This window comes from Huiozyma naganishii, chromosome 3 (assembly GCF_000348985.1).
Source record: "Huiozyma naganishii CBS 8797 chromosome 3, complete genome".
In the NCBI taxonomy this organism is placed as follows: Eukaryota; Fungi; Ascomycota; class Saccharomycetes; order Saccharomycetales; family Saccharomycetaceae; genus Huiozyma; species Huiozyma naganishii.
In genome coordinates this window covers 173,613-185,612 of record NC_035924.1, presented here as the reverse complement: position 1 = coordinate 185,612, position 12,000 = coordinate 173,613, and the positions used below count along the sequence as shown (strand labels likewise).

General features: G+C 41.7%; 5 protein-coding genes across 5 annotated transcripts; 3 read left to right on the top strand and 2 right to left on the bottom strand.

Moving 5' to 3' along the window:
• Nucleotides 1-265: 265 nt before the first annotated feature.
• Nucleotides 266-2,686, top strand: LST4 (Lst4p; the record flags this gene model as incomplete). The annotated part of the gene is made up of 1 exon (XM_022606795.1): nt 266-2,686. The coding sequence occupies one exon, from the start codon at nt 266-268 to the stop codon at nt 2,684-2,686; it is 2,421 nt and encodes an 806-aa protein (XP_022463455.1).
• A 591-nt stretch (nt 2,687-3,277) lies between these two features.
• STE3 (Ste3p) lies at nt 3,278-4,750 on the top strand (the record flags this gene model as incomplete). The annotated part of the gene is made up of 1 exon (XM_022606794.1): nt 3,278-4,750. The coding sequence occupies one exon, from the start codon at nt 3,278-3,280 to the stop codon at nt 4,748-4,750; it is 1,473 nt and encodes a 490-aa protein (XP_022463454.1).
• Nucleotides 4,751-5,019: 269 nt separating this feature from the next.
• On the top strand, nt 5,020-7,017 carry COY1 (CCAAT displacement transcription factor COY1; the record flags this gene model as incomplete). The annotated part of the gene is made up of 1 exon (XM_022606793.1): nt 5,020-7,017. One exon carries the CDS (start codon nt 5,020-5,022, stop codon nt 7,015-7,017), a length of 1,998 nt encoding a protein of 665 aa, XP_022463453.1.
• A 534-nt stretch (nt 7,018-7,551) lies between these two features.
• On the bottom strand, nt 7,552-10,113 carry KNAG0C00930 (uncharacterized protein; the record flags this gene model as incomplete). The annotated part of the gene is made up of 1 exon (XM_022606792.1): nt 7,552-10,113. The coding sequence occupies one exon, from the start codon at nt 10,111-10,113 to the stop codon at nt 7,552-7,554; it is 2,562 nt and encodes an 853-aa protein (XP_022463452.1).
• Nucleotides 10,114-10,382: 269 nt separating this feature from the next.
• On the bottom strand, nt 10,383-11,906 carry FEN2 (Fen2p; the record flags this gene model as incomplete). Its single annotated transcript, XM_022606791.1, has 1 exon — nt 10,383-11,906. The coding sequence occupies one exon, from the start codon at nt 11,904-11,906 to the stop codon at nt 10,383-10,385; it is 1,524 nt and encodes a 507-aa protein (XP_022463451.1).
• Between the last annotated feature and the right edge of the window lie 94 nt (nt 11,907-12,000).

The following is a 12,000-nucleotide window of genomic DNA, read 5'->3' as shown; positions in this document are numbered from 1 at the left end:
ACAGTTACTGATTTGTGCTGTTTTATTTTTTGGCTCGCTGCCTCATCGCCCCCGTTGCCTTGCAAGGTCCGAGTGAGTCGCGTTCGGTATTTCTAGCAAGGTTTCAGACATCGGTGACTACTAAGTGCTGCCTTCACGCCCATTGTTTTTGTTTCTCTCTAGTCTGCCTTCCTGCAAGTGCCATTAACAGGGACTGACCTGACTTTTCGCGACTTTTCGCTCTATAGTCTGCTATCTCTGTGTGGCTGTGTGTGTACCCGGTGCGATGCTGGGGAACCTGTTGGCTAATGGGAACGCCAGCAGCGGTAACAAGCTTGTTGTTGGCGGAAATAACCCTAATGGACCCAATGCGTTGCGCAATTTTGGTAACCTCAAGATAACTAAGCAGCCGGGAGGACCCAATACGAAACATGCGGATGGTGCACCCTCGACTGGGACCGTCGGTGGATTGACAACAGAAGGGTTGTCCGCTGCAGCAACTGCAGCGACTACAGCAACTGCACACCATGAGTTCTGGGGGAGGCCCGCGATGCATGCGCCGCCAATTTTGGACCACATGGCAGACGAACTCAAATTCAAGTTGCTTGGATCCAAAGTGGTGCCCTTTGCCAACACCGTCGATACGTTGGATAGTCAGCACACAAGAGAAAATAGCTACGCGTTCCGACTCTTGCTCGCAGAGGAGACGGGCCAAATGGCTTGCAGAAACAACTTTAGAGTTTCACTGGATTACACTTTCTCAAGGGGTTCCCCGCTGGAGAGGATCAGGACCAGCGAGTTGAAGGAGTACATATTTGGTTCCATGGTCAGGGCGACGGAGTCACTACTTGAAAACGACAAATTTAGAACGATCCCAAACTCGGATTTCGTTCTGATCACAAGAATATTCCGTTTCGAGGATTTCCCGAACAGGTTCTCCATCAGTCTGTGTATCCCAAACTCGCTGTTTTCAGTGGTCAGTGAGATCTGGCAAGACATCACAAGGTGGCTCACACAAACGCAGACAATTGTATTGGGATACCTGGAAAGGAAAAACTCGCTGAAGAAACACCATGAGGGCGCCTTTTTACCACTCGACTACAGTGCAGCATTCCCAAAGGATGTCGATAAAGCGGTACAATCTTTACAGAGGAAATTGCTGCCTTGTTTTAGATCGTACTCGGAGATACCACGACTGTTCCTGTACCCAGACTACTCCATAGACTTTGTCAACACCTGGTTCAAGGACGTCTTCAGTTGGCTGGAGATAAAGGACGGGCCGAAACTGAATTTCTTGTCCACGCTTTTGGCATCGGTCGTATTATACTTCAAGACTTCACTTCTACAATCCAAATCGACAAGAGTGGTGCTCCTCTCGGGAAACATGGTCGTCGCCAATAAACTTATTTTCTTGGTATCTGGGATACTCGAACCTCGATGTAGGGCAAAACTCGATCACTTGATAACGAAGGAGGAACCACAGTTTGCAGATGATCACCTGCAACCGGAGAGGCAGAAGTTCGAATATGACAAGCACGCCGCAGATGTTCATGACGATATAACGGTCACAAGTGAAAACTCACCCTCTTCTATAAACTCCAAATACCACACAACCACTAAGGGCTGGGAAATACCAAAAAAATCCACCTCCCTTCGGTCCGTCTCCATCTCGTCCGACAGCTCAGGTGCAGAGGTTATCCAACCATCGTCTCTCAAGAGCGGGAGTAGCTCATTCAAATATCTTTCCTCCTCCCTGTCCAGTCAACCGGGATCCTACGGTTCGTGGTTTAATAAGAGGCCCACTTTTCATGATTATTCCTCTCAAAGCCCCACGGGAGGGAAAGGGAATGACTCGTGGGAGAGGATCCCAACCACCCTGACACTTAACGGTCCGTTGCAAAGGACTACAAGTAGCACATCTTTGCATCAAGTGTTTGGGCGTCCGAGTGGTGGGCCCTCGAACCAAACACCGCAACAGTCGCCTTCCATAAGCGAGTATGATGAGTACCCTTGGTTTGGCACACCGGAGTCCCCCAGAATTGACAGTTTCTACTCGGCAAACAAGAAAAGAATGCCCTACGACGTACCTTTGAAAGAATTCAACATCGAAAGAGACTGCCAAAAGGTAAAGCAATCAGACCTCATTTCTCAGGCGTTTGATTCCATTTGCAAATCTTCTGACAGCAAGAAAGACATGCCTGACGGGTGTGAAATAAGCCGGGAGAACAACATGTCTGCTCCAGTGTTCGACGTCAATATTGACGACCCGCACTGTAGAGATGGGTTCCTTGAAACTTTGCCACTGTACACATCGTATCTGACGCACTTCAACTACTGGTTCCAAGTGCAAAGTATACCAATCACTCCTGACTGCGACCAGCAAATTGTGTCTGCAATGAAGAGAGATTTGATGACTGAACTATTCTCAATGACGTTGGTTGTGTCGTTACGAACAAGAGAGATCCGTAAGCTTATTATGAAAAGAGATGTCGACTCCGAGCCTGGGTGTGGGATCAAACAAAAAAACAAGAAAATATTCAATAATGGAAAATACGGGAAGATATCCCCACAATTCAGTGCTTGTATAAGCTTTATGGACGGTAGTTTCAAAGCTGCTAAATTAGTCTACGAATCGAAAAATATAGACGAAAGTTACCGTAACAAGAGGATCCTGGAAATATTTTCCTCTATTATAAACTACTCATGAATGCGCAGCAAAGAACATATCTGGGAAACTTGACTTATTGGAATGATGTTTGTAGTATGATGCTAAAAAAACGCTTCTTTTCACTGGTTCTGCGAGGTTTTAACTCCCTTCTACCATCTTCTTAATTAATAATATTACTACCTTCAGATCACCAAAAGCTATTTAATAAATATTCAATCTATCAGGAAAAGGGAAACCACGTTTTGTTTTCCATGCCCTTCAAAACAATCTCCTTTGTTACCTTGGTACTTATTCTACCTCATCATCTACTCTTCTAAATCCCCCTCAGACATTGTCTTTTTTTTTGATGAAAAATATCACTGTCTTTCTTTTTCCGTGAGGTCTGTTTTAAAAAGGGCCCATTGCGACACTAAATAGGAAAGTTCGAGATTCAATGGGTAGTCTAATTGAAAGTACCAAAACCCCATAGACACTTTTGTAAACCTAAAACACTTTGCAAGTGTTAGAAGTTGATACACCGATGTTTGACTGTAATATATAAGCGTACTGGTCGATGGGAAAGTGGAAAATATACCGCTCCATTGACAGACTACATCGGAATCGGCAGACACAAAACTAATTCACACTTCCATGTCTTTTCAATCAACCATCATTGGGCTATGCACATTAGCGGTGCTACTTCTCCTACCGCCTTTATATTGGCACACTCACACAAGAAATATTCCAGCCATAATATTAATAATATGGCTATTAATCATGAATATAATCGCAATAGTGAATGCAGCAGTATGGAGTGGAGACAATTTTGTTAATGTTTGGGAAGGGCACATATGGTGTGATATTACTACAAAACTGGAGATGGGTGCAAGTGTTGGTATTCCGTGTGCAATCACAGATATCGTTTATAATTTGCATATCATTTTGAAGGCGACGACTGTCTTGGAGAATTGGAGATCCTGGAGGAAGATCATAAAGGATTTTTTGATATGTTTAGTGACACCTGCCATAATAATGGGGCTATCATACGTTCTGCAAGTCTTTAGATACGGTATTGTCCGCTATAATGGCTGTCAAAACATGTTATCTTCTACTTGGCTGACAATTGTACTTTACACATTATGGATGCTTCTTTGGAGTTTGTTCGCAGCGTTTTACGCCATATTGGTCCTTGTCGTGTTTTACAGGAAAAGAAAAGACGTCAGGGATATTTTACATTGCACCAATTCGGGATTAAATTTGACAAGATTTTCTAGATTGTTAATCCTTTGTTTTGTAATCATTTTGATTATGTTACCATTGTCCATTTACAACCTTGCTCAAGATATTCAGCTACTTGATAATAGTCAAAGCTTTAAAGCCACGCATTCAAAATCACTCTGGAATCTGATCATCAAGGTTGATCTGGGTAAGCCAGTTTATTCTGTTTGGATATATGTGTTGGCTGCCTATTTGGTTTTCTTGGTTTTTGGACTGGGTTCCGATGCTCTTTCGATGTATTCCAAATTTTTGAGGGCCATTAAACTGGGTTTCATAGTCGACAAGATTCAAAACTTTTCTGAAAATCGTAAACAGAAGCTCGTGGGCAACTTGTTGGCCTCTATGGGTAGAGAAAGTTCTGGGGACAGCAGCTTACACTTTTCAGCTTCAGACACCGACAATGACAAAAGCAGCTCGAACGAAACAAAGAAGGATTTGGGAATGGATTACGAGATCAATTATAGTCCTGTTGATAAACTAAAGAGTTTGTGGGCTAGAAGATATCGGAATAGTGACTCAGATATAGAAGCAAAATGTCTGGAAACCGAAATAGATTTGGATGGCAGCGGTTACAGCCCGTACCTTGAAGATGAATATAGTAAGAATGAAAACTTTTCGTTTTCCTCCTTTTCAAAAGCATCTTCGCCAAGTGACCAAAAGACGAATAAAACGTGCCCTTTTAGTTCTAAAGCAAGTACTTCAAGACCCTTTGATCTAAGGCACGTTGCATCCTCGTTGAAAGAAGACATAGGCCTCGATGTCCGAGAAATAGTCTCTGAAGAAAGTGTAAGCTACATCACTAAAAACCCCTTCGATTCCCCTCGCAGCTCAAATAACGACGATTAGGAACTACATAAAGTACTGGTAAAGTAATTTAGTGTAATTATGTAAGTAGCCCGTTACCGTTACATACATTTGCAGATCGAAACGATATACCCAAAGGTTACCCAAATAATAGATGTAGTACGGACAGTAAGCCTCGATGTCGCATTTTCGGTGAATTTTTTATAATTCTAAATAAACACGTATAAAGAACGTCAAACGAACCTTTAAAAGAAGCTGTGCCCGACAAAGAACCGGAATACAGCGAGCTCTTTACGACCCATTGGCTAGATATGGATACCTCTGGCTATGAACATGCTCTTGAGGTATGGTCCGCAGCGGATTTGGCAACGTTACAAAAGAATTTAGACTCTGATATTTTGGAGGTTAAGAACAAAGAATCGCTGTCGTTGGAATCGCGGAAATCATTGGCCGCTGAAACTAAGAAGTTCAAGAAACTAGACTCTGACGAGAAGTTGGCTAATGTGAACAAGATTATAAAACAATACCAACATGAAATCGATAACTTAACGCAAAGGTCAAAATTTTCCGAGCAAACCTTATTAGACATCTATACGAAACTCTCTGAGACACCAGATCCCAAACCGCTGCTACAACACTCTATTGAAAAGTTGCGCAAATTGAGGGAATATAAGGGGTTGGAGGAAAAAGTTACCGATTTGGAAGGGCGTATTGCTAAGTATGCTGATTACGAGACGTTAAAGAAAAGATTACTGGAATTGGAACAAAACTCAGCTGTAACTTTAGCCAAAAGGCTGGCTGCGAAAGAGCAAGAGTTGACCTCCATTTGGAAGGAAAAGGAAAGAAATTGGAAAGAAAAGGAGGTCGACATTAACAAGCAGATTGAGCTTTTGCAAGAAAATAACAAAGCGTTAGAAGCCAAAATATCTAGGCAGGTTGACATTGGCGGGGAGACTGCGGGAGATAGCACCGAAACTGGTGGTACTGCTGACGGTAAGTCGTCTGCCGAGTTTAACTTACTTGCCCAAGAACTTGAGTCTGCCCAAAGTAGAATCATGATCCTGGAGCAAAGAAATGAGGAACTAAGCGGTTCTTTGGCCAAAGCTACTAGTGCTGCAGAAAAGGAATCCGAAGTTCATACTCAAAAGCTGAAAATCAGTCATTTGGAAGGAGAAAATGCGCTTTTGAGCGCGTCTTTGGAAAGAGAGAGTAATGTCAGCAAGAATGATAAAACTGAATTACAAAATAAGATCAAAAGTTTACAGAGCGAAACGGAGTCGTATAAGGGAGAATTGGAAACTGTGAAGAGGAAATTGAGTAACTATTCGGACTATAACCAATTGAAAAATGAACTATCTGCTTTGAAGAAAATCGAATTTGGTGCTGATAGTGAATCTGAAAATGAACATGAAGACGGGGAAGCAAATGAAAGTATCAAGGTGGATAATACGTTTATCACGGCAAATAAGAAATTACAAGCGTCGCTGGTTGAACTACGAGTTGATAATAATTCCAAAAAAGAGGAAAACGAGAAACTGAAAAAGGAGGCCCAACGATTGAAAAGTCAAGTAGAAAGACTCGAAAGCCTAAACACCCAATTGGAAGCCGATTTGGAAAAGGTAGACGATGTTGATCAAAAATTCAACGACACGGCAAGTGTAATGTCAACTGTCACCAGGAAAATGAACAATCGTTCCGGACGTCGCGGAAAATTGTCTCCGACGAGCTCTATTGTTGGACTACCAGAGGAAGACGAGAGCTTTTACTCTGAGGGCAGTAACACAATTTTGCCCATTGTTACAAAACAAAGAGATAGATTCAGAGCTAGAAATACGGATTTGGAGAAGCAGGTGAGACAGGGTACTTTAGAGAAAAACAGATTTACAGCAGAAATTACCAAGTTAAAGGAAGACAATGTCAAATTATATGAACGCATTCGTTATTTATCCAGTTATTCTGGGGACTCTGTTAAAGATACCATGTCGTTTACCGACATTGATGCTGAAAATCAATACTCCAATAGCTACGATGAGTCTTTGCACCCTCTTGCATATTTCAAAAAGAAACAGATGTCCTACTACAAGAAGAACCGGTTGTCAGTGTTCGAAAAAATATTCGTTGCTTTTGCCAACGTTGTTTTACAGAATAAAACATCTAGGATGTTATTCATGTTTTATTGTGTTGGTCTGCATGGATTGGTATTCATCATGAGCATGTATGTTATTAACATAAACGGATATCTAACGCCAGATGTCGGTACTTTAAAAACTGCTTCAGCATCTAAAGGGGGAGCAAAGATAATTGTATAACGAGGTCTGCTTGTTATGTTGATGTTTTCTGGGATAGTCAAACCTTCGGACCTTGAAATTAAACATCTGGTGGGACGACGAGGAAACTCGAAACAGTTGTCTGTCATTGTATGGTATATATAAGCGTCGGCAACACATAAGGCTGTTCAGAAGGTGATTTACTGGAGACTACAAAAACCCACGATACCTTCAAGTAGTTGTAATTTTATCCTGTTTAATGTTTACTTAGTTTATGTGGCAGTATGCATTAGAGCGGCAAACTTACCTCTTTGATCCAAAGGTTCCTCATTTCTATTAGTCCGGGGGGGGAGGGGGGGGGAATAACTTCTGGCTTTCTAATTCGGAACCAGAATTGGCAATTTTAGTAAGCGCGATTCAAAAGAGATCTTAAACAGAGGTTCCTTCTGAACAAAAAATATCCATGTTCTAGTAAAAGAAATTACAGGTGTTGGTTACTGTACAAAAGTTATTACATTAATGATGAAGTTACAAATATTGACATTTACCTCCTCAATGTAGGAGAGGGTATCGTGACTATTGAGTTGTTTGGATTAGCTTGTATATCTGCTCGGTAACAGTCGGACTGGTGAACTCGAACAAATGGAGGCCTTGATCTGTCGTCAAAGCAATACCGGTTCTTTTAAGTCTTGTGATGTCTTTGCGTGAAGCAATAAACGTTTCAACGGTGCTATTGGCCTCTGTGTATTCAAATTTTATCCCCGTTATTTTGGCGTTGTATTTTAGCAAGTAAAGGTTAATTTTACCAATACTCTGTGCTTGCCATTTCTTACTATCCACAACAATGTGGTGCTTTGCCTTCATGTTAGCAGCTATTAGAGTAGATGAGAGAGAGCTAGGATCATGAATGTCCGTAGATACAGTCTTTTCTGTTTCCATTGAAAACAAAGAATCGGTGCATTGGGATGAGGTTTTAGTGGATAGCGTGCCCAACGTGCTTGATGTGGATATCGGAGATTTGAGTTGGTTTTTCTGGGCTTGTCGTAAAATAGCCATTAACTTTTCGACTTTCTGGCAACGGAACGTTAAGATGTAGTTATTGGCAGATTTGAGCATATGGTCAATTAAATCAGTCTTAGAGAAGCGCACTTGAATGTCCTGTGCAGTTGACCTTGAAATGTTCCATCGAGAAGTTATCTTGGCTACAATCTGGCACTCGTTTTTGCCTTTATCACTATATCCTACTAAAACGGCTTCATTGTTGTTGGTGAGAAAAATTGTCAAGTTAAGACGTTTTGAGGATATTTGATCCCAAGAAAAGCCATTCCAAGATGAAATCTTAACCGCATTGTCTTCAAATAATATGGAATGGTTCAACAGAACGAGTTCCTTGGGAGGGTGGAAAAAAGATCTCTGGGGTTCCAGTTCTTCCTTTGCTTTTGGAAATAGCGGTGTTGTAGGACCTGATGATAAAGGTGTGTTGGAATATAGAGATTCGTTCTGTCCAGATGTGTTGACGGAGAGTCCTATTTTGTTCCTGTTGCTGAACACACTCAGCAAAGAAGTGGAGTTTTTTTCGTACGACTCAGGTATGTAGACGGCTGGACAGGGTGTGAATGATTCTTCCGTGACACTGTGATCTGATATCATCCTTTCCGTGTCTTCTGTTGAGATGACTGATTCGGCATTATCGACCGTAAAAATATGTGAAGCCGATCTTAGCATGTTCGGCTGGGGTGATTCCACTACGTTCCTCACAGGTGATTGTTCCATTGGAATACTGCTATCTAAAGCCATTAAATTTTCCAACGTTAAAGATTCAAATTCTGCTATAGATTTGCGGAATCTTGCGTCCTCCAATACTCTATCTTGCTTTAGTAACTGCTCGGACAGAATTTGAGGTGATTCGTCTAGTACAGGTGAAGAAACATTGTAGTGCATTGGAAATATGTTATCATTGTTACGTTGTAAGATGTCTTCACGGTCACTCGGTTCCGTGGTTGATTGACGTACTCTGCGGGAGGCACCAAAAGCTTTATCCTCATTAAAACTGGAGTTGTTGGAGTGTGCCTGGGGACGGATTGGGTCTATTTCGGGTTCAAAAGAAATTGCCTTTATGTCAGACAAGATATCAGAAAGATCATTATTATTGTGGGTGATTGTCTTCGTATAATAGGTATTGGATCCAAATAAGTTTAAAAACTTTTGTTTCCATGTGAGATTCCATTGTATAAAATCTTCGGCGAATATGTTCAAGTTTATGTTATTCCCACTAGCACTCTCCAATCTGACCCCGCTGCTAAAATGTTCAACGATTTTTAAGTCTGTTGGCTTGAAAGGTAGAAAAAGAAGAGTTTTTCCAACGTTCAGAACCTCATATTTCCCTTGACATAAATCAGATAGAAGCAGCTGCGGATTTTTATCAGAGTATTTGGATACCAAACCAGAGTCCACTTTGAAGATGGCAATTTCTCCGGTTGATAGTTGGGATATCTGAATTAATTGCTTGTTGAGTCCAAGAGACAGTGATTCTAACTTGAAAAACTCTGAAGTCATAATGCCTGTACTCTTGACATTGGGGTACATGGTCAGTTCATCTGAAAACGATACAATATTCCTTACAGAACCTCCCTTCAATAGCGTAGAGCTTAAATTCCTATGTTTTTCATAAAGATCCATTTCGAAACGTTCCAAAACAGCTTGTAAACTTCCGACGTTTACATTGAGAGATTCGACCCATGCCAGTATTGTATATTTCAGATATCGATAAATCTGCAGAAGATAATCCAGGAACACGGGTGGTTCAATTCCTCTGAATGTTGTTGTGGTGGGGGTAACAATCAAGTTGGAAGAACTCGCAAACAGCGAGCTGTACGTGTGTAGTACTATTTCGTCATTGAACGTTCTGTCCAGCAGGTTTCCGTAGTCAACGTTCCTATTCAATTGAGCACAAAAGATCCCCTGTTTGTCATAGATATTCATCAAGGCTTTCTCCAACCTTTCCAGCTCCTTTTTGACCTTGTAGATGGGGTCGAAACTCGATTTCGGTTGGTACCTGGCACCTTGACTTTGGCATAAATTGAATAGTTTACTTATTGTTCCGACATAGTTCCTCGCTTCAATCCTGTAATCGACCATTGCTTCAACTTATTGGATCACAGCCAGGATGTTGGAGTACCGTTAGAGAATTTGAGTAACAGACAAAGAACTGTTCATAAACGAATTGGTTGTCAAATGGTCGTCTAGTTGCTCTCGCTTTTTTTTTCCTTCGATAAAATGAAAACTATCTTCCATTTCTTGACATATTTCCTTTTTGAGGTAAAACGCGTAAAAAGAGAAAAAGGTCCGTAACGCGTTTTCATATCAATTCAGAGGCAAAGTACCATACGTGCTATATTTCTAATAACTTATACGAAATGGGAGGGTTGGACAGGTTGCTGCTCTGTTACTAGTTCATCGGCAATTTCGTCCTCGTCATCTTGTCCCTCGTCCTCGTCCTCGAACATGTCGTTAACATCGATGTATGCAAGCTCCTTCTTTTTCTCGGTTTCCTTGATTTGCAACGACCTGATCATGATGGAGACGATGCCGCTGGCAGTAGCCGTCCCGATCAGAGCGTAACACCCCTTTTCAAAACGAGGCACCATAGACGCTGCATAGAATAAAATAGACCACCACGCGTTTACTGCGCCGGAAAACATGTTCATCGATGCCAGCACAATTGCACGTTCTTGAAGATCGCCATGGCAAATAACATTTGCCCAGGCAAAGAAAACGGCTTGCCCTGCGTACGATACACCCCCGAGGTATTGTGCTGTGAACATAACTGCAGGACGTAGAGGAGCGATCCTGATCATGATAGCCACGACACATAGTATAACAGCAGTAAAGACGGCAACATGCCAATGCCTCGCCCGCTTGACCTTGCTCAGATATATCGCCGAAAGAACAGTAGCAACAATACCCACGGCATAAATGCCAGAAGAATCGTTATTCCTATGCGTTAACGAATAGCCCTGATCTTTCAGCCATAATGCAAACGTGGCATTTGATGCAAAGCTGATGTTTTCACCACCAAGAATCCAAACTAGAGAAAACACCCACCAATGCCACCTTTTCAAAACTCTTGGAATAACAGACCAGTCCAGCTTAGTTGACTCGTCTCTGGCTGGTAGTCTTCTTCTGGCATATTGCAATTCACGATCGCTAAAGATATGCTTAGTCATGGAGAATTTGCTGCTTATGTTGGAAGCATCAGGAACACCAGGAAAAAATACCAACCCATAAATGGCGATCGGAATGGTAATGCAGCAGTCAATAATAAACAACCATCTCCAGCCTTCCAAGCCGTTGACACCATCCAGATGATTGAATATACTCACTTGCATAAACCCACTGAACATAGAACCAACAAGTCCGCTGCTTGTAAATATGGCACTTCTTATAGCCAGTTCATTCTCTTTGTACCAGGTACCCAAAATCAGATGTGTACCTGCAAATGTACAACTCTCAAACAGAGCTTGGAAGAAACGTATGGCACAACATTGGTTGACGGATGTTACCCTATACATACCTAATGTGAGCAAGCCCCATACCAAGGTGCAAAAGCTCAACCAGATTCTTGGTGGTACAACCAACAGAATTAAATTATTTGGTATCATACCTATGACGTATCCGACTGTGAAACAGGTGGCCGTTAAGTTCAAGTCATTACCCTTCATATTTAGGTCCTCCTTCATACCGGATATGTAAGCATTGTTGAAGGCAACACGGTCGACATAGTTGATCCAGTACTGCAAGCACACAAACGATAAAACAAAAACGTCAATCTTGAACAATAAACGTTTCTTGTTGATATGTTTCCTGCTGGATTCCAAAACTGCTTCCGTGTCAGATCCCAATGTAACCACCTTTTCTTCGTTCTTTATCATTGCTGGCGGATAGTGGTCAGGAAAAAAGTGCATGGTCCTTTTCCATTTAGATCTTCTTCTTCTGTTTTTTTGTTTGAACAAGTTGATCGAGATG